The sequence below is a fragment of the Saccostrea echinata genome, unplaced genomic scaffold, assembly GCF_033153115.1.
Source record: "Saccostrea echinata isolate AGI-Se365-2 ecotype Australia unplaced genomic scaffold, CSIRO_AGI_Sech_v1 ptg000054l, whole genome shotgun sequence".
NCBI classification, from domain to species: Eukaryota; Metazoa; Mollusca; class Bivalvia; order Ostreida; family Ostreidae; genus Saccostrea; species Saccostrea echinata.
Genome location: NW_026889803.1, coordinates 26,957,501 through 26,979,270, shown reverse-complemented (window position 1 = coordinate 26,979,270; position 21,770 = coordinate 26,957,501). Strand labels below are relative to the sequence as shown.

The following is a 21,770-nucleotide window of genomic DNA, read 5'->3' as shown; positions in this document are numbered from 1 at the left end:
CATTTTTATTTTTTATCATAGTAGATATACTTCATGAAAAATTGACATTACAATACTTTCAGATGCGTACCTCTTTAAATTGATTGTTGATAATGAAATGTCACTAGATGGGGCTTCCGTAATCAGTGCGAATCATCAACAATGAGTATTTCATTATTTTATATTAGTGCTATGGAATTAATATTCATTATTTTGACGATTCTAAAATGGTAACAGAAAATGTAGCATCAGCATGTTCGCAAGCAGGTGACACCAATGGTTTATTGAACGTTCTGCATAGATCTTTACATATATACATTTATAGTATTCAGCTCTATGGTGTTGTAAATTTTGAATGTACAACTTTTTTTTCTGTCTCCCGGTAAATTAAAAATTTACATAACAATTCCCCCAAGGTTTTTTTTAAATACAATATTAAATTATTTAATTACTGTCAGAGATACCCCCCAAAAAGTTGTGTTTTTTTTCTAACGCACGTGCCATTATAAAATTTTCTAATTGCAGCAGATAATATTGATTATAATTACTAGTTTATGTAATTCGAAGTAATGGCCAATTACATTTTTTTCTTTATATTTAATGACATTTATGATAAAAAAAATTAAATTCAAGAATTAGCCAAAAAAAAAAAAATACTACAGTATACCGCACTTAATGCATAAAATCAAAATGTATTGTAAATATAAATATTTACAATGTATAACGTTTTTATCATGCAGTGTTTCTCTGTCCACAAGCCCTTTTTTGCGTAAATGTTTGCATGCCATTTTAGCTGGGATGCTTCTCCTTGTTCAACAATGCTGATCTTGACTTTCTTCAAGTCAAAGACAGCACGCATGTGCACTTCACTGATTGTTCTTGAGTCTGAAGGGATGGGCTAAAGGGATGGGATAAGGTGTATTTTAACCATTATCATTGCCGAGGAGATACGACTAATTTCCAATCTATAATATTTTGCTCTTTCGTGCTTTTCGAACTTTTTCAATGAAATTCTTCCATACCAAAGGTTTTCGTCCCCGAGAGTTTGTTTCTTAATACACTATCATCAGTGTCGCCGTATCCCTAATCAAGGGTCTTAAAAGCTGCTACTGGGGTTTTGGAAGGAAGTGAATAAATGGACACTTAACATTCCCCTCTGATTCTAATACCAACTGCAAACAAAGTTATCTTAAGAGTCAGTGATTGTTGCTGTAATCCGTAACAATAAGTCCGAATGATTGCAAAACTACCTCTGATAACAAAAGGACTTGTCATTTACCTGCCGGATTGACATAAACATTTTATTGGACAAATTCGTAGGGCGACAAATTTGTGAGAGTTCGCCATATGTTCAAACTGTAGATAAACTCTGCCAAGTGTCAATCTTTTTCTATAATCAAGCCAGCGATTGAGAACTCAGACTTGTTTAATTTTGGAAAACAGTATTGTTTTTTCGCGATGCATCACCACAACATTCATAGTAGCTGCTGTCAGCATGAATGAACTCTTCATCACAATGTACCTTGCTGTCTTGACTTTGGTGACCGTCCAGTGTTTTCATATTTCCAGTGACCCATTCGTACCCACCGCCTACAGTATAAACGATTTGCCGAACAAATCACAGGATGAGAATAAGAAAATCCTGAAAATTAAGTTACAAAGACTTCTATATGGTCTAAAAGAGGATGAGAGCGTGAAAATACCAGATGAACAATTTTGGTTTAACAGAGATGTTCTTAGAATGAAAGGCGCAGATAAAATGAAAACGACTTCTCCACAAGATGCCGAACAGGAGTCTCCCGCAGAAACGGACGAGGAATCCCTCTATGATGAGCTGATTTTTCATTTAGTTTACAAAAGGTTTGGAAAATGTATTCACTTTCCGTTGTATTCTCCTAAGCCAATTTATATGGTTAATAAATGTCCACATGACTCCACTGATGATCAAGCCGTATTGCTGTGTCATGGTCACCATAAACAATTTGTAGAAGAACAGCACAAGTGTGTTATAGACTTGCAGCATATCCCAGTTCAAGATTTACATGGAGTCGTGTACAGAAATGTCTATTGTTCGCGTTGCCATGGAGCACACAATGTAAGTTCCTGGACCGCTGACTTAAAGTTTAATGACATACCTGTTCTTAAATTAATGGATGGCTTCAAGAATACCTCTATCAATATCCTAAAAAGTATGGATGAAATGGCGAGATGTTCAAAGAAAATTTTTCCGTATAACCAAAATGTTATAAAACACTGTAAACATCCCACCAGTCTTCGCAGCCATGAAAACCGTGCCCGCAATGCTCCAATAAATCCTCAACCAGGCTCAGAAAAAATGCCCTTGTCGTTTCAAATTCTGATAAATTTTGGAATAAATGGTGAAGGACACATTATATTCAGCACGGAAACGACACATCCCGTTGAAACGGTCTCTTGTCCAAAGAACCAAGTGTATTACAAGGGGCACTGTCGTGAAGTCACATGTGATGAAGGCTACCATCTTGAAAACAACGTCTGCCAACCTGATCCAATATCTCTAAATTCAGAAGATTCTTTGTCACGACTGCAAAACGCGAATGAGATGACGTCTCTGACATTCCGACTTAATGCTACTAAAGAGGAACTGAGTATTTTGGAACAGGACGGTGCAGAGGATATGATTATTGAAGAAATTGCCTTTGTCTTAAATGTGAGCTCCAGTCGCATCAGAGACCTTACAATATCTATTCGTAACGGTACGACACAGTCCCAGATGATAGAGATTGTTCATCCAAGACGGTTCCAGAAAAACAGAGCTACGGAGAACGAAGACTTCTCTCCAGAAATATTGACTACAAAAACTGAAGATGTGTCTAAAAATGTGTCTTCCGACAACCAACAAACTACCAAAGAAAAATCCCCCGATGAATCATTGTTCACAGTTGAATTTAAATTTGATCTTTTGGCAAGCATAAAAAAGACTGGGAAATTTAGCTCTTCTTTGTCTAGTGTGGTGGATAATATGAATCATTTGATAAGGACTCAAAGTTTTAGTTTAGAATTAAACGGCTCCGACTTCAAGATTACTGAAATAAAACAGCAACAACATAACGTATCACTGCATCTTATCAAATGGTGCAACCATGGAACGAAAATCATGAAAAAGGGAAGTGAAGTAGACATGAAGAATTCAACTGACAGTCGGACCGGACGAACAGTCCACGGTGTATTTGTGAATGAAACAGGGAAATTCTATGGACCGGATATGTTTGATTTTTATATTTACGTGTTGGGTGAATTCGGAAATATAAGCAACGTAACTATGAACGCCTTAGTTTTTCTCTGCGATACGCCTCGTATTCAAAACGGCGAGTGTGCAAAATTGACTTTGAACTCGACTTCGTACGAGAAATTGTACAATAATTCGGTTTTTTATGAAGGAGAAGTATTTGATCAGGATAAATATGAATATGTAGATGATATGCATGACAATATAAGGATATGCATATACAGTCAAGGCGTTTCCTCGAATATTCTGAAAACATCGTGCGGAATAGAATTTAAGAATATCATCGTGGCTGAGAGTTACCTAAGTTTCGTTTTGGGGATCATTTCAACTGTGATCACATTCCTTTCATTGATTACCTATGTTATTTTTAAAGAAATGAGAAATTTGCCCGGAGTGAGCACGGCTAACCTAACATTCGCACTCTTTCTTGCCGAACTACTTTTCATTGTCTCTGGGGCGCCTAAGCCAGATTGGTTGTGCCCAGTGATAGGCATGATGCTTCACTACCTATTTCTGGCGTCTTTCTTCTGGATGAATGTTATGTCGTATGACTTATATAAAACATTTGCCAACAAGTATATCCTCACAAGAGTGAGAAGCAAAGAGAAATACCTCCCACGTTATGCTCTGTATGCGTGGGGATCACCAGCTCTTATTGTGGCTGGTTGTGCTGTGATTGACTACACAGACATTATACCTAATGTAAAAATTAAATATGGTGGCGGTTCCCTCTCTCTTTCCCCAAATGGTTTTGTGGATCATGATTTGAGTGGCACCTTGGACAACAATACATTGTCTCGAAGGATGGAATCCACGGATGAAAACCTAGGCTGTTGGATACAGGAGCCTGTGGCTGCTCTTGTTGCCTTCGGTTCTCCAATGCTCCTCATTCTTTTTTCCAACAGCGTAATGTTTGTAAAAACTATTTACTGCATTCGCAAAACTTTGAAACTTGCAAACATCAAAACGAGGCGATCTTCGTTGAATCATGTGACCGGAAAATCTGATGTCAGTCTTTATGTACGCATGTCAACTATGATGGGTTTCACGTGGATTTCCGGTCTGGCCTCCTCGATAGTTAGTGCTTTTGCAGATACACCAACATTTACAATTTGTACGGTGTTACATGTTATGAGCTTTTTGTTTATCATATTTAATTGTTCACAGGGGTTGTTTATCTTTTTTGCATTCATTTGCAACCGAAGAGTTTGTAAATATTACAAAACTATGCTCTCAGGCTGCAAGTCTAAGGTTTCCGGAAAGAAAGTATTGAAATCTTCTAGAATTTCAATTAGTACAATCACTTCGTGGACATATACATTTGAAGTTGTTCAAATAACTGAAAAAGAAAAATGCCAAAATGAAAACTAACGCTATAAGTTTGTAAATACACTTGTATATATGTAATATATACATGTATAGATCGGTTTACCTATAGTAGGCAAAAAAATCAGTGATCTACATGTACATACGACAAGACGAGAGGGTGGAGGTGTATGATTTAAATATTTTGCCTGTTGTTGTATATTTGTTAATTTTGATTTTTATACGATGTCATGATCTGAACAAATTGTTTTTTTTATGGTTGCACCTGTCTTTTATAATTACTGATACGATGTTATACATGCATGTATGTATATGTGGGTGGACATTATGTCCACTTGCAAAAAAGTACAAAATATTTTTTTTTTCTTTTTTTGCAAATCGAGTAACTGCAATTTATTTAATTGAACTCCAAATTAAACTGTAAATTGATGAAATTTGGTGGTTCCAAAATTTTGCTAAAAGAATATTTTTAAACAATTCATTTGGTATATAATATTAAAACCAAGATGAGAGATACATGAATGATAAAGAATAAAACTAACAAAACCGAAGAATTATTTTGATGGCAAGATGTAATTTTACTAAATTGAACCTCTTTTTTGGTTTTGTATGTTGGAAAACACAGACTACTATAGCGCTTTAAATGTTAAAAATTGCGATGAAGTACTTCAGGTATCAACATGTCATGGTCTTAATCCCATATAGTAGTCTGAAGAAATTAACATATAATAGTTCTTAACTGTGCCTCCCACTTCCCCCAAGAAGCACCCACCCAAATTGACCTCATGAGAAATACTTATTGGTCCTCACAATGTAGTGTTGTAGGATAATTTCAAGTATGATGTATATACAAAGGTGTTTTTCTTCAGTGTTTTCTGAATCGTTTTGTTATATTTTGCATTTCCATATTTTTTCATGTTCAGACAAATAAATATTTGATGTTTTGTTTTCAAACTGTTGTTCATTCTCAATAAATTAATTTTCCTCTTAAATTAATCTTACGCATTTTGTAAAACGATGGTTTTCTAAACTTAAATTTTGGAAGTCATAGTTGGTTGCAATTTCCCCTTTCGGAAAATTGACGGGAAAATTACATCGAATTAGCAATGAAAAAAAAATGTATTGTGAAAATAATGTCCGTCTTGTTTGCTGAAACCGAAGGTGTACTTGAACAGGACCTGCTAGATAATCTTATCTGTGGTCATCCAAGCCAATGACCCAGTTTTGGTTCCGTCAGAGGATTGAAAGTTATCAAATCAGGGGTGAAAAGCTATCACTCTCACACATAAACAACTTTCCAAACCTTCAGTCATTTACATGTACATGTACTACTTCAATAATAATTGCAAAAATAGTTTTTAAGTCATTAATTTTTAGCTATTCTGTTCACAACTTAAAACATTTCAGAATTATTTTGCGAACATGGAAAGCAACTATTTTTGTTCAAGCAACATGGGAAGTATATTGGAATTATTTCGAACAATCGTCGACCTCAATGATTCATTCCGGAATCGAATAAAAATTTTAAAGAAGAGGGCCTTTTTTTACCCACTAGGGTATAACATTCTATTTGATGTATTAAATTTATGGGAAAACGTTTTCTTTAATTTATTTTGATGTTTTCGGTTTGGTTTGTTTGGTTGCTTTTTTGTTTTTTTTTTGTTTGTTGTTGTTGCTTTTTCGTTTTTGTCATATTTTGTTTTGTTTTGTTTTTTCCTTCTTTTTTTATCTTAGTTTTTGTTCCCCTCTCTCTCTCTCTTTTTTTTTTTTTTTTTTGAGGGGGGTGTCATTTTTATTTTTTTACAGCAGGACCTAAAAATAGTCAAAAGACGTACAACGATATAGTGGGTCCCTCTAAATGCGTGTTTTATTGAGTTTTGTTATCGGAAGACGAAAAAAAAGACACTGAAGCACGTTTTCTAAAAGTCAATTTTGAATCAAAAACGTCGTTCCGTTTTAAATAAGGATAGCAAAAAGATGTGATAGATAGATATTTTCTTGTAATGTCTTTAAAACAAAAAGTTTAATGTTAGTTTCATCTTGGATTTGTTATTGATATTTCGACAAATTACCACAAAATTATCGTACTTCGTTCATGAATGGTCATGTGGTTTGCAACTGAAACCCCTGAGTTTGAAACTCTGTACATGTGCATGTATATCAAATTCCAAAGCAATACACTGTATTTCAAAGGTTAACCAAAACAACTTATGGAAAACAAGTGTCAAACGCACAGACAGACAAACATTATACACTACAGGCGGAGTCAAAGAGCGGAGGTAAAACCTACAGTTCCTAAAGGAATCTATTGTCCCCGACTGTGTGAGAAATGAGCTTCATGTACAGCCGTTTTCTTGTCTTGAGATGAATAAAAGCAGTGAAGCACAGTTTTAATAACTTTACAACGGATATGCAAACAAAGAGTGTCTGTCTTGAGAGAGTAAAATTTTCAAGTATGTTATAAACAATTTCCTACAAACAGAATTGTTGATTAATGAAAAGTGAATCTGTCTTGTTTTACACCACTGAAGTTGTCCACATGCGACTGCATGGAACATAATCTGTCTTGTTAAGTTTTTATCTATCTAGAAATGTTCAAGCCATTTCGACAATAAGCTCTTTCAAAAAGAATTATTTATTTTTGACATTTTTTTTTTTAAAAAGCTATATGTTACTGTAAAAATGATGTACAATAGATTTTTTTCATGTCGTTTATACCAGTCATTCAATGACATCGAAAAAAGAAAACTACTTTTTTTAGCCTTTATTTATTTGGAAATAGCATAACTTTCAAACCAATAATGATTCAGGAACTTCTTTTACCTCTTCACGTAAGATGTTAAAATGTGGTGCTATGTCGTCAAATTAATTTATTTTAAAAAATTGCACGATTCATTTGTTATAGTATATCCCTGTTACTGATAATGATAGCATTGATAACTTGAATTTCTTCATATTTCCCAGAACATTCGAATTTGAGAGTCTGGGGTGAGAGAATATACATGTATGTGAAAAGGTATCCCCAATTACATGGATTGGTGATATTCTTTTAGCAGCATATTAATTATCAATGTTTGATTATATAATAAAAATGATTCAGCATTCAGTGTTATGTGAACTAAATAGGAATTAATAATTATCTGTATTTTATGTAAATGAAGGGCCAAGTTCGAATAAATTTACTATTATTTTCGTATAGTATAGATGTTATTCCTACAAATTCCTACAAGCAAGAGCCTCATCAATATCTCGAATAATCAGATTTCTCGAAGTCTTTTCTCGGTCCCATCGAGTTTGAGATAACGAGGTTTGAATATTTATTATCAGTATCTGTATAATATTTATTTAAAATGTCTTATTAAAATGACTGACTACTCTTTCAACATGTTACACAGCAAATCATCCTTTACAGTTACAATGAAGTAAGAAATAAAAGAAAAAATATTCACTATATGTAAAAAGAAGTCTACAGGCAATCTGTGACGTCATCCAAGGAAACCTCCAAGTATTGCAACTAGAGCGATAATTAAAACCACTAGGCAAATCATGATCATGATTTTCTTCTGCAAAGAAAAGAAAAAAGTCATAAATATACAATTCAATGGTACTTTTGAAGTTTCACACACTCAGAAATTTGCACAAAATCATATAGTTTACCTGGTTATTGCTAAGGGCAAAAAAGGTTAAGATTTAGATATCTGAGTCTATCAATTTAAAAAAAATTGATAGCTTTTAAGTTTTCAAAAAAGGTAAAAATTAGCTATCAAGTTTTTAAAAAAGTTAAGATTTAACTATGAAGTTTTTTTTTAAAAAAAGTAAGCTTTAGATATCAATATTTAAAAGAAAAATCATATTTATTCTAAACAGAGATATTTTTATGACAGTATCTAAATCGCTACATTCGATGGCGTAAAAGGTTCAAAGATTATTCCTGGTAGTGATCTGTGAAACACTTTAGGGATAAATAACACAAACACACAAACTTTTTTTTCCTGAAATCAGCAATATTTCTCATAGATTTATATTCAAATAGGTAGCCTGAATAATGTTTGCCAGGTAAAGTGGGAGAATTTTGTCACAATGTTAAATGTGTGTGCAACATTTTGTATAGAATTACATAGAAAACGACACAAAGTTGCCTATCTATCTAAGTACCTAAAAAAAACAAAAACAAAAAACAAAAAAAAAAACAACTTACGATTTCTTTACATTTTTTTTTTTACATCTTTACATGGATTTAATTCTTATTCATGTCATTTCTATTCAAAATCAAAAAAACATATTAGATCAATCCATGCAATTTTTGTCCCTGTCATGTATCCTTTTAAAAAGATGAGAATGGTAACTTACACTCGGTGCATTATATTAATTTTTTTCATCCTTTAGATATATGATTAAAACCACATAAAAACATAGTTCTACATTTCAGAAAGCCTGATTTCTCTATGCGAAACAAGAACAACAATTTATGAAGTCAAGCAATATTTAAGTCATGGTTAACTACCATTGACACTGGGTCTAACATACCTAAATATTAGTATTCCTTATATTTGAATCTTTTCTCTACATTGCAAATTATAGTTTTCCGAAAAATAGTATACCATAAAGCAAATATTTTGATATGTACATTTCGTTCACATTTTATAGTATATAATACTATGTATTTTAATTGAATGCGTACAATGAATGGGACACAGCGGAATATTTTTAAATATTGGATCAAATTTTTAAAAATCATGTTTTAAATCAAAAATTTTCTGTGTGGAGGCTACATGTAAAACTTACATGCTAACTTGAATTTTGCATTTACCTCCACCCAGAATATTAAAAAATTACATGATATTTGGGGACGACCACTTGATATTGAAAGGGGTACTGGCAGATTTTGGAGATAAATATATCTGTCCTTGAAAATGTTGACAATAAATATTTTGCATGTCCTGCAATGTGAAGAAAATAAATAGTCTAAATTTAACTGGTGGTACTTAACCCACCCACACCCACCCCAAAACAGAGTTTCTGTCAATTTTTTCCAGGGAAGAAAATAAATTGTCTCTGCTAAACTTGGAAATAAATAAATCAAATGGATGAAATATTAAAATTTTGCTACAAATACATGGTGTTACGTGTGGTTAGTTTCGAAATAAAAAATATGAATTTTACAAATTTAGAATGTGTTGTAAAATGTACACAAAGCAGTCTTTAAAATCAAAGTACTAAAGAACGGAGGCATGAACATTATAAATCAAAGAAGATGGGCGAACATGGCGATGGAAATGCCTATAGTGCGATAAACATGAAGATATAAAATCTCAATTATAACAAGATTTTCTTTGATATTTTATCTAACATTAAAGAATACTTTATATAAAATCTCCACCATTTGCAAAAATCTTAAAAAGATTGAAATTATTTGTCTAATACTTTATTTAAAATCTCCACCATTTGCAAAAATCTTACAAAGATTGAAATTATTTGTCTATAAAATAGCATACACACACTAAAGAGAGCATAAAGGACCGTTTTCTCATATTGTAACACATTTTTTTTTTTATATGAGTGGGTCTTAGCTCCATTTTTAGGTCACCTGAGTCACTCAGGTGACCTATTGCTATCTGTTTTCGTCTGTCGTCGTCCGTCGTGCGTCGTGTGTTAACATTTGAACATATTCAGCTTCTTCTCTGAAACCGCTGAACCAATATCAGCCAATTTTAGCATATGGCATCTATCTGTGAAGGGGAGCAAAATTTGTGAATTTCATGGTCCCTGCCCCCCTGGGGCCTGAGGGGTGGGGCTAAAACCACCAAAATTAATGCAATCTTTAAAAATCTTCTTTACTCCTGGACACCAAGCAGTCAAACTGTTGGCATAATTGTAATAAGGATTGAGCCCTCTACCAAAATTGTGAAATTCATGGCCCCAGGGTCAGGGGTTCTGGTGCTAGGGCGGGGCTATATAGATCATATAGTGAACGTGCATTATTTCTTTGAAAATCTTCTTCTCTACTCCTGGGTATTATTTAAACAAATTAAATACATAGTTATGATAAGCAAGGATGCCTTTTCCAAAATTGTGAAATTCATGGCCCCAGGGACAGGGGTTCTGGTGCTAGGGTGGGTCTATATAGATCCGTTAGTGAAGGTGAATTATTTCTTTGAAAATCTTCTTCTCTTCCCCTGGGTATTATTTAAACAAACTAAGTACATTGTTATGATACGCAAGGATGCCGCTTCCAGAATTGTGAATTTCATGGCCCCAGGATCAAGGGTTCTGGTGAAAAGGGGGGGGCTCTATTGATTATATAGTGAAAAAGCAAAATTTCTTTGAAAATATTCTTTTCTGCTTCTGGTTAAAAAGCAAAGAAGCTAAGTATAAAGTTATGATGAGCAAGAGTGCTTCTTCCAGAGTAGTGAATTGCATGACCCCTGGGTAAGATGTGCTGGTGTAAGGGTGGGGCTCTTGATAATATAGTGAAAATGCATTAATTCTATTAAATAATCCTGGTGGCTCCTTAGTGTTAAGCAGATAAACAAAGTGATTACTTATGATGAGCAAACTTCTGGTCCCAGGGTGAGTGGCTCTGGTTTTTCTCGGTGGGGAGGGGTGGGGGGTGGGGGCTCTATTGATGATATAGTGAATATGTAGTAAAAATGCATTATTTCTTTAAAAATCTTCTCTGCACCTGGGCATATCAGAGGCAAAAATAGTAAAAGTTTTAATAAGGAGAGATATTTTTACCAGATTTTTGAACATCTGGATCATTTGGTCAAGTGTTCTGGTCCTGGTCAGGGCTCTATTAACTTGTACTCTACTGAGAGGAGTTATTCCTCTTTGCCATTTACTTTTGATAATTTGATCACTGTAAATAATGTAGTTGAAAGGTTAATAGAATAAGAGAATTATGCAAGAATTTTTATTGTATAATACAAAAAGTACTTTCATAGTTTTAATGACCAGGTAGACTTGTAAGTAATAGATAAATAAAAATGAGACAAAAATAACTTGTCTTATTAAATGTTCATCAAATACCAAGAGAGGCCAATGTAAGAGATTTCAACAAGGAATTAAAATAGTACAGAAGCATTGATAGTTTGTTAATATACTGTATGGTGAGAGTGATAAATGGGGACAAATTAGAACCTAATTTAAGAACTGTTAATGAATATTAGACTAATTATTGTGTTGATCCTGATCAACCTATTTTTCTTGCTTTTGGGCAACAAAGCTTCACCTTTCAGTTCATTTTATACTCTATGGATCCTCTAAATTGTTGTATTATACTCAGGTGACCGTTAAGGCCCTTGGGCCTCTTGTTAAAAAAAAGTCATCCTCAAAATTGGCGTAAAAATGTACATTTTTTGGTTACCAAAAACATGGAGCAAAGACCCACTATACCTTGAAAATACACTTATGACACAACATTCGCATCTTTCCAAGAAATACTTGAAGTCCATTTAGTCAAGGGTCATATCACAAAGATGATTTAAGTAGCGTAATGGTTAGCGTGTAAGTGTCAAGGGAAAATGATACTCAGGATTTTTATTGCTAGCGTTCGAACCCCACGAATACCACATTATTTTTTGAAATCAGAAAAGAATATCCTCAGAAAATTTTGTTAACTAGTATTATAATTTCATAAATTTCAATAATGAGAACTTTACTCTATATACTGAATTCACAAATTGAATATGATTTTTATATATCTGAAGCTATAGGCATTCTGCACGCCTTGTTCACCCATCTCCTTTGGACACATTATTATAAACAAAAATTTCTAGACGAAATTATTTCAAACCATTCGAAGTTTTTGTTTTGTTTTGTTTGTTTGTTTTGTTTGTTTGTTTTGTTTTGTTTTTTTTTTTTTCATCAACATTTTACAATGTTGGCGAGCAATCAGATTTGACAAAATTTGGACCAAAAACAGAACCAATAATGAAACACACACCAACGATTATTACATTTTTTCGGTTATCTAACTATATGTTGAACGAAAAACGTGACGAAGATAAAAGAGATTATATAACCACTGTAACCTCCATGATATTAAATTCCATTTCATAACAAAGTGCCCTTCGTATAATAAGTTAAGAAAAATAATTTTGAAAGAGTATCATTTTATTAAACCGAGTATTTTCAAATTAGCCGAATTATTAAGCACTGTAAATAATTGTTATAGATTTTTTTAATCTTGGGAAAATATTTGTATTTTTTCATTCATGTATTTTTACGTTCTGTATTTACATTAATAATATTTTGTGTTTACCATTCTGATAAGCCAGTTGGCTTAAATTAGAGAGAAAAAAGAAACTGTATCTATATACAAAAGGCTATAACAACTATTTTAACACTTCCCAAACAACCCAGTAGAAAGCATAACTTTTGCAAAAACAACACACCAACATAAATTATTTTCATATCCATTCGTATCTGAAAGATTACAATGACCTGTATACTTTGCTTTTTTCCCCATCATAAGTACGCCGAGGAGTAATATTTTTGGGGAATTCTAATGGATTTTTACGATGTTGACTTTTAATGGGACCCTTTCCTCTGTCAGTCCAAAGTTATGACCAAGGTTAAAAGTTTTTTTTTAAGATGGAAAGACAAGACAGTTACAATAAAGCATTGTATCCAAACCAGTAAGTCCCAAAAGCGGGGGACCACAATTCATTCATAGTGTTACAAATAATTTCACCAAAAAGGGAAAAAAGCAAAATATGCAGGTCATACATGTTGTATAAAGATACAATTTCTTTTTTCCCTCTAATTTAAGACAACTGGCCTTATCAAAATGGCAAATACAAAATATTATTAATGTAAATACAGAACGTAAAAATACTTGAACGAATAGACAACAAATATTTTTCCAAGATTAAAAAGTCTTTAACAGTTATTTACAATGCTTAATAATTCGGTTGATTTGAATTCTGGTGTTTGGTCATAAAAATAGTAACCAATCAAATAGTTTATACTATTTTTTGTACCTTTATGCTAAATTTGACTACGGAAAACTCTGTCTACCCGATCAATACATACAGCTCACGGCGGGTGTGACCGGTCGACAGGGGATGCTTACTTCTTCCAGGCACCTGATCCCACCTATTCGTTTTGTATATAGTGGATTAATGAGATTGATCAATCTTCGTTATCTTCACCTTTTACATTTATCTCAAAGATGACCAAATGTAACAAAGAGGATGTCCAGATGACATTCGATGTTTCCAATTCTAATATACAGTCTAATAGTTATAGACTAAACTGATACTGGGACCTGCCGGACCTATGGGAGACGAATTTGGTCAAGAGTTCTTTGCTCAAATTAATATACTATACACTGAGTACATACACCATTAACCATAACATTGCTGTGTTTTCATAAAATCATATCATGGACAATTATGGGACAGAAAACGTAAACATTTACTCTAGATAACCATTTAAAATGCTTAAAATAAGTCAAAATGATACAATTTGTTACTAAGTAATGAAATTATTCCTTATTCTACAGGATTCATAAAACTTTCCTTTTAACCAAGATGTCCTTATAACTGCGTTCTCCACAGCCAAGTTTTACTGTATAACAAGACTACAGTAATTCATAAAACTTTTTCCTTATAACCGCGTTCTCCATAGCCAAGTTTTACTGTATAACAAGACTACAGTAATTCATAAAATTTTTCTTTTAACCAAGATGTCCTTACATGTATAACCGCCTTCTCCATAGCCAAGTTTTACTGTATAACAAGACTAAAGTCATTCATAAAACTTTCCTTTTAACCAAGATGTCCTTATAACCGCCTTCTCCATAGCCAAGTTTTACTGTATAACAAGACTACAGTAACTCATAAAACTTTCTTTTAACAAAGATTTCCTTATAACCCAGTTCTCCGTAACCAGATTTTACATAAAACAATACTACAGTAAAACACGCTTAGAGTGAACACCTTATGATGAATCTCTGCTTTCAGCGAGGTGATTTTCATTCCCTGTAGTTTTTTTAACATTTTATTAACTCACCAGATGTAAAGAATTACATTTATAATAAATCAAAAATTTTCATTCCTAGCACTTCACTATAACCGCGTTTTATTGTACCCTTAACTCGAAGACACTGAAGGACTCCACTTACTTGTGTAAGTACTGTATATTGTTAATAAAGATTTAATATCTTAATTGTTCTCAAATGAGTTCATAATATTTTAAATAGCTATACTTGACATTACAATTGCAAGAGGAGGACTGGGTGCTCATGGCCATTTTTAGACTATTTAAGCCTCTTGGAAAAGAAGAGCTCTCTAAAATATAGGAAATATTGTAGCTGGAACTGTTGGGTTTTTTTCTTTATTAAATAATAGTTTATGATTAGAAAAATCATATTTCATATTTTTAAGTAGAAATGTTATGTAATGTGCTGATTGTCAAACCTCCTATTGTCAATATATGGAAAGGAATAGGAGTCTCTTAAAATTTTTTTTTTGGTGAGAAAATTATCTAATAGAAAGGTTTACTCACTGAGTTTATCTATTTTATCTATTTTTTTTTTTAACTTAAAGTACCTGCCATATTTCTCCATGAAAAAAATGTTCAAACTTGAAGTAATCATTTTAGCTTACTAACTTCACATTTAATGCAAATAAGGTATTCAATTACTTTATACTGGTCTATTATAATATTAGGAATACTCTATTACAAATCGTGTCATTAATATTTCAATGTAGATTTCCATTTACTGGTATTCTCTACATCTAAAGGCAGATAACTCTAACAGTATACATCTACCAAGAATCTGAACTCTTCAGTATGAAGTGTTTAAAGCATCCTTAAGAACTTGTTTCTCAATCCATTTGAAAGTTCATAAAAACATGTTCACACCAACCATCTCTTTGACTATTGATGGGGATGAAAAGTTTGTTGTGTAGTTTATATGGAGAACTTTTGTTACTAACAAATATTATCCAATAAACCAAAATACCATCTCCTTACATATGGTAAGATTAATGCTCTACACAGAAAAAAATCAACAAATTCACATAATTAAGAGACATTTCAATGAGTATTTTACTAACTGTAACGACACACTACCCTCCCTCAAAAACTACTAATGCATGTATTCCAAATACAATAAACATGGTAAAGTTAGCTTAATAAATATGTTTTATTCAAGAAATTCATAAAAAAAAAATCATGGATAGAAGTTCAAAGATTTCACCAGAATTCACATATATATTGTTTCTTCTAGTGCTACTCATATATCACGTAGGAATGATTGAGGTTGAAATAATCTATAGTTAAAACAACACCGCTAATTTAGAATCTTGCCAGCCTTGCACTAAAAAATGTCTCTACACACAACAAAATTCTAAATTAGGAAATATCATGCTACATTACAATGTCTTGTGTCATTGTTCTAGTAGACAAATAAACAAAACGGTATATGTCTACATGGTGCAGCTATTCTCAGCAATAAAATTTAAAAAGTTTCTCCAAGTGGATTAGAGTCGTTAAAACTGCCCTGGATCGTTGCTTTGAACACAGTCTCTAATGAAAAGTGGTCATCACTGTCATGTACCAATATCAGTACATTTAGCCATAGAATATTGTTTTTTTTTTTGTCTCATGCAGTAATTCCTCACAATGGATATTCTCTCTCAAGGATATATTTGTGTCCACATCAAGTTTGTGAGCTGATTTTTTCATATTAACATGCAGCATTAACCCAGACTGGTAGCCAAAATAATTGCAATGATAGCAAGTAATACAACAACACAAACGATGATCATGATTAATTTCTGAAAAGAAAAAAAGAAACAAAATTAAAACAAAGTGCTGAAAGCACACACTTCAAATAAATTATTTATAAAACTTTAATGCTAAACTCTTTGATACTAGTAAGTGCCTGACAGATTATGTGTATGTGAATCCTAAAATGTGACTGAGTTATACCAAGGTTTATGTCAACAGGTAATAGGTCCATACTATTCACTGGGCCTCCAAGAATAGTCAAACTCCTACTTTCCAAGTCTTTTACTGATTACTGGAATCTAAGGTTAACTTAGTAATTCCCTCCTACTTACATGCACAGAGAGAGAACAACCTTCTACTCACTTAAATGGAATTGTGACAATTTTTTGGCAGAAAGTTAAGATATAAATGAAAGTCAAGATTTGAAGAAAAAAAATTGAAGACTAAAATTTTACAATGGAAACACTGTGATTTATCATTTAAGAGTTATCTCTCTTATCTTAGCAGAGGGACATCCTCCTTAAGCAATGGTAGAACTGTTTACTATGGTCACATTGCTAGATTCTTCCTGAAGCTCATGGCAAGGCATGTGTTTTGTGTCCATTCTATTTCCACAAACCTGTGGCTGTCTACTATAAAATTCTCTTGTTCTCATAAATATTAGTGTGATACACATTCAACCAATGTAATAAGGTTCTGAAGCTACAAGTCAGAAACCTTTTGTCCAATGAAAATGAGTGGTCTATGTGATAGTTGGATGTAACCATAACCACGAGCAAGCAACTCCTTGTTTAAACGAGTTACGCTATTCAGCGTATTCAAACAACATCTGCATTCAAAACCCAGTCTTTTAATGTTAGCTTTGTAAGTACTTTAGAATATAGCTTACTCGCCTCTTTTCTTCAGGATCTATCGTATTTTATCAATAAATCTGCCATGCAGAGCATGGGCGCCGCCATGTAAATGTACTTAAAATTGTTACAGAGTGATTTCATCTGTCAAAATAAATCTGGCGTCGGTTAATAAATATTCACCGATTCATTTGTGAGAATGAAAAAATTTTGTAGTAGGCAGCCACAAGTTTGTGAAAATAGAATGGACAAAAAAGCAGTGGCTTGAGACGATGCCTTAAGCTATGGTAGAACTGTTTACTACAGTCACAAGTCTGCATCCCTCCTTAAGCTACGAAAGAAATATTTACTAAGGTCACAATTCAAGATTCTTCCTTAACCTAGGGTAGAACTCTTTACCATAAACTCTGTTCTACATTTTTACATGAGTTCTAGGTATTGAGCAGCATTTCAAATATCCCTATATTTCAGAAACCCTACGATTGATCACATAGGAATTCCCATATCTCAAGCAGAAGATCTATAATAGAAGAAAAAAGTTAACCTTTTTAGCATGATTCATTAAAATTAAATGACACTAAAATTTTGATCCTGAGTGGAACAAAAAAAAAAAGCGCTTAGCATGAACTTAAAATTGGTTTTAAAATACTTTTTATTTCACACACAAAGTAAGAGGGGGGCAGGGGGAGGGGGAGGAAATAAGGTCTCAGAAAGGAGTATATCTCAGCAGTCACTCTATGTATCAACAACATATTAAATTTAAAGCAAAACAAAGCCATAAAATAAGAATGTGATGACTTATAAGAACTAAGTTGTGAAGACATGATCATTACTGGTGACTGTGGCTCCCCTAATATACCCCCCATACTTACCCGCCTAGCTTTACTCTGATACTTGACAGCTTTTTTCGTATCACTTTTTGCCGTTTCTATATAATCCACAGCTTGTTCTACATTATATTCTATACGATCTATCATCTCTCCCTGTTAATACACAAAAAAAAAAAATAAATAAATAAATACAAATATTTTTTTTTCTTACAACCAAAATATGTTTGAAAAAGCTCAATATTAAATAAAATGAATATTACCAATACTTATAAAAGTGAATATTCAAATAATTCTTTTGTAAATAGCAGAAGATCCACTCAAGATTTGTTTTCATCTTTAATGTTGTGATAAAAACTAATCTTGTGCATAACCCTGGATCACGCCAATGTGGCAAAATTCCTATCTGACCTTGATTGCACATTTGAACTGTTCAATGATTAAGTGTGCAAGGGCCTGAAGTTAGAGATTATATTAACTAAGTATCCTTTCAGTGTTTCCAATTCACACACAAAGTGAAGCAGTTCCTAAATCTGCTATGTTAAGGTATCCGATCCATAATAGTCTCAGATTCAATGAATCTGAATGCATAACAGATATATATTGGCTGAATACTCAGTATATGTAGACATAATCTTCATGTTTTAGTATCAATATATAAGAGCGGAATGTGTCCTAATTTGTGACCTTGTCCTGTCCTTGTTGAGTTATCCCCCTTTGCTTTTAATCAATAAAAATCAATTCTAAAATAATCTATCTGGTAAAAAATTAGTTTTCAATTGTTTTTCTATTCCTAATAATTAAATACATCTTTTCACCAAAGCATTTTTTTTTTGATATTCTTAGTATTTAAATTTTTATTTTCAAAAATTTGCTTGTCCCCATAGACCTCAATGCATTCTTCATGAATTAATTACTGCTTAGGTAATTATATTTTTGAAAATTTCTCCTGGTAAATCCTTTTCTACTCTAAAATTCTTCGAATTAATTTCCGAGTATTTAATACAGGATGGATATTTAAGGTTAGAAAATTATGTCCTTTTATGGATCGGATACCTTAAGGATAATACATACCTGCTGTTCTACTAACATGGCCATATCCATGAACATATCATGTAGCTCTCTTATACTATTTTCCAACTTAATAATGTCATTGTGTCTAGCTTCAATATCTGCTAGGGTTTGTTTTGCTGCTTGTGTTTCCATGATGATCTAAAAAGAAAAAAAAATTAAAAGAAATGGCCTTTTAACTTGAAAATTTTAAATAATACATGTGGTCATTTATAGGAATAAGAGTTATCTCTCTTATCAGAGGGCCAAAGAACCTTAATAAATTCAAGTAAGTGTCAACAAATAATTCTAATTCAGAGTTAACATATCAGTTAACGTAGAATTCTTAATATAAAGTAAACATTTCCACAGTGACAGTAAACTAGAATATGTTTGCAATGTTTTCCAATAATGTGACATTTAACAGAGCTAATCCTATTTTCATTTTATTTCTTTACAATTACCAGATATTTATAACTTTAGCTTACAGTTGTCTATAAATTTAGTTCACTTCACTATGGAAATTAGCACTGCATGAACCTACCCCTTGCGTAAATATTGCTGGATTTCCAGATTCTAACATATTTTCTAATTCATCATTGGTTGTTGTTCTTCCAGCTAAAAAAAGGAAAAAAAAATATATAGCATAAATCTTACACAAACTTGCTTTGTTCCAATTTAACCTGACTTTATACAATACCCAAGTGAAAATGAAAATTGCATTTTTCTTTACATTTTAATTGAGCTTTGAAAAAAAATCATTCTTGACAATTATTTTACATTTACCCAATAAGAGCTGAATATAATTTTATCATATATATTTTTTTGCAAGGATATACAGTTAAACTTTGTTATATCTAACATCGATGTCACAAATACCATGGTTGAAGTGAGTTGGAAATCACAATCACTTTTTTCTATGTGTATTTTAAACTCAATATCTTGGTCCCATTTAGTTTGAGATAATGAGATTTGACAGTAACTGAGATTGAGTAATTGACAATAATTGAGAAATTAAAACTTGAGTTATGTAAAATACAGTTTATTCCCATTCATATATTTATAATTTGTTTTTCATTGCAAATGCCACCCCCCATTCCCTCCCTTTCCCATCTAGTTCAATATGACCTTAATCTGACCTTCAACTTGCACTTACATAAACTCACTATCTTATGTAATGATAATTTAAAAAGTTAACAATCAAATCTAAAGTTGCTGTGGTGAGATATAAATATCCTTTGACATTGACATACAACTAATCTGTATTTGTTAACATGACTCTAAATGCTCCAATATTCTTTATCTTGTAAATTTCCAAAGATAAAGGCAAGGTTTGAAATGATATTGCAAAGTTCAATTGGACCTAAAATTTGGATTATTTGACCTAAGACTTCATTACTTGGCCTAGGCGTTCATTATTTGACCTAAGACTTGATTTTTGATTCTGACACTGTACATTCAGCTTTACCCATGATATTTCATTTACCCAAATATGAATACTGTATACAGGGAAATTTATGCCCCAATTTGTCCCCCCCCCCCTTTGCCCTTTTTAAAAGTGGGCTAATTTAAAATGGGGCGAATTCAAATAATTCAAAAAATAACTCTGTATAAAGTAGCCAAAGTTCAAAATAGCATCTGTACTTGGAAGGAAGGTGTGCATGTGTTGCAGTTACCCAGTGAGAAAGAAAACCTTACTGATTTCCAGTTGCCTCTGGATGCGACCTTTACACCTCTCCCTGTAGTCTATTTGACAAGCATTGTAGTCATTCATAACCTCCACAAATTTACGGGAAAGTGTCGCATGCTATAAAAATAGTTGTCAAAAAATTATTATGAAGTAAAAAACCCATTCCTCTTAAAAAAATAGTTCATCTTCCTTTCGAGAAAAGAAAATAAAAAAGAAATGAATGTATACTGTGCAGATCTCCCCCCATTCTTTCAATTTTTTTTTTAGTGAATGAAAACAAATCTCTACAATATACAGTGTAATTGCATTATAATAAATAATTCTAAATCTATTTTCATATCTGATGTTTTTTTTAAAAATATTTTAAATTGTCTATATTAAGCTTCTTGGTAAAATGTCCATTACATGTTCATAAATCAATGTAACATAAAACATGAAAGTTAATTCACATGCAGGATGACAAATTTAGAGCTTATCATTAATTCATGGTTAATTAGTCACATAAGATCTAAATACAATTAACCCCTCTGCTGCACAGTTTTGGTTAATGTAATATATAAATGGTTACATGACTGAAGGTTAAATCTATTTCATGTGCAGGTAGCATACCTTTTAATACAAGCTGATGTGGAGTGCACAAAACACTTGTTAATTAATAGGTGACCAAATCAAATTTAAGAGAACCCCAAAACCATGATTAATCTTCAACTTTATAAAAAGATTAAAAAAAAAAAATTCCTGCTACCCACCCTCTGACTTTGAAAAAAGAAACTCACCTGTGTTTTGCGTATCCTTAAATCTGCAGACGTTTTATTTGAGTGCTCCTCCTTTTCAATATTTTGTTCAATATCTGAAAAACAAACATCATAGAAGAAATAAGAATGCAACATTTATCCTTGTTGAAACAATTTCATTTCAATGCCAGTTATTATATGGGTAGGAGTATGTTTACTAAATATACTTTTGCCTAAAAATACACGATAATGTTAATATTTTTCTTAGAGTTATGTCCCTTGATAAAATTAGCCAAGTTTTAA

At 32.4% G+C, this 21,770-nt stretch overlaps 2 protein-coding genes across 2 annotated transcripts in view; one reads left to right on the top strand and one right to left on the bottom strand.

The window, feature by feature from the left end:
• Positions 1 to 1,474: 1,474 nt before the first annotated feature.
• LOC133205617 (uncharacterized) lies at positions 1,475 to 4,823 on the top strand. The gene has a single exon (XM_061341458.1). It carries the CDS (start codon positions 1,475 to 1,477, stop codon positions 4,616 to 4,618), a length of 3,144 nt encoding a protein of 1,047 aa, XP_061197442.1. The 3' UTR covers positions 4,619 to 4,823.
• Positions 4,824 to 15,709: 10,886 nt separating this feature from the next.
• The window catches only part of LOC133205245 (syntaxin-like), a 20,043-nt gene continuing 13,982 nt past the window's right edge, over positions 15,710 to 21,770 (bottom strand). The window contains exons 5-10 of the mRNA XM_061341011.1: positions 21,510 to 21,583; positions 20,742 to 20,850; positions 19,588 to 19,661; positions 19,068 to 19,205; positions 18,039 to 18,149; positions 15,710 to 16,362 (exon numbers count right to left, since the gene is read on the bottom strand). Of these exons, the coding sequence (XP_061196995.1) occupies positions 16,285 to 16,362; positions 18,039 to 18,149; positions 19,068 to 19,205; positions 19,588 to 19,661; positions 20,742 to 20,850; positions 21,510 to 21,583 (584 nt within the window). The 3' untranslated portion in view covers positions 15,710 to 16,284. The remainder of the gene's footprint in view (positions 16,363 to 18,038; positions 18,150 to 19,067; positions 19,206 to 19,587; positions 19,662 to 20,741; positions 20,851 to 21,509; positions 21,584 to 21,770) is intronic.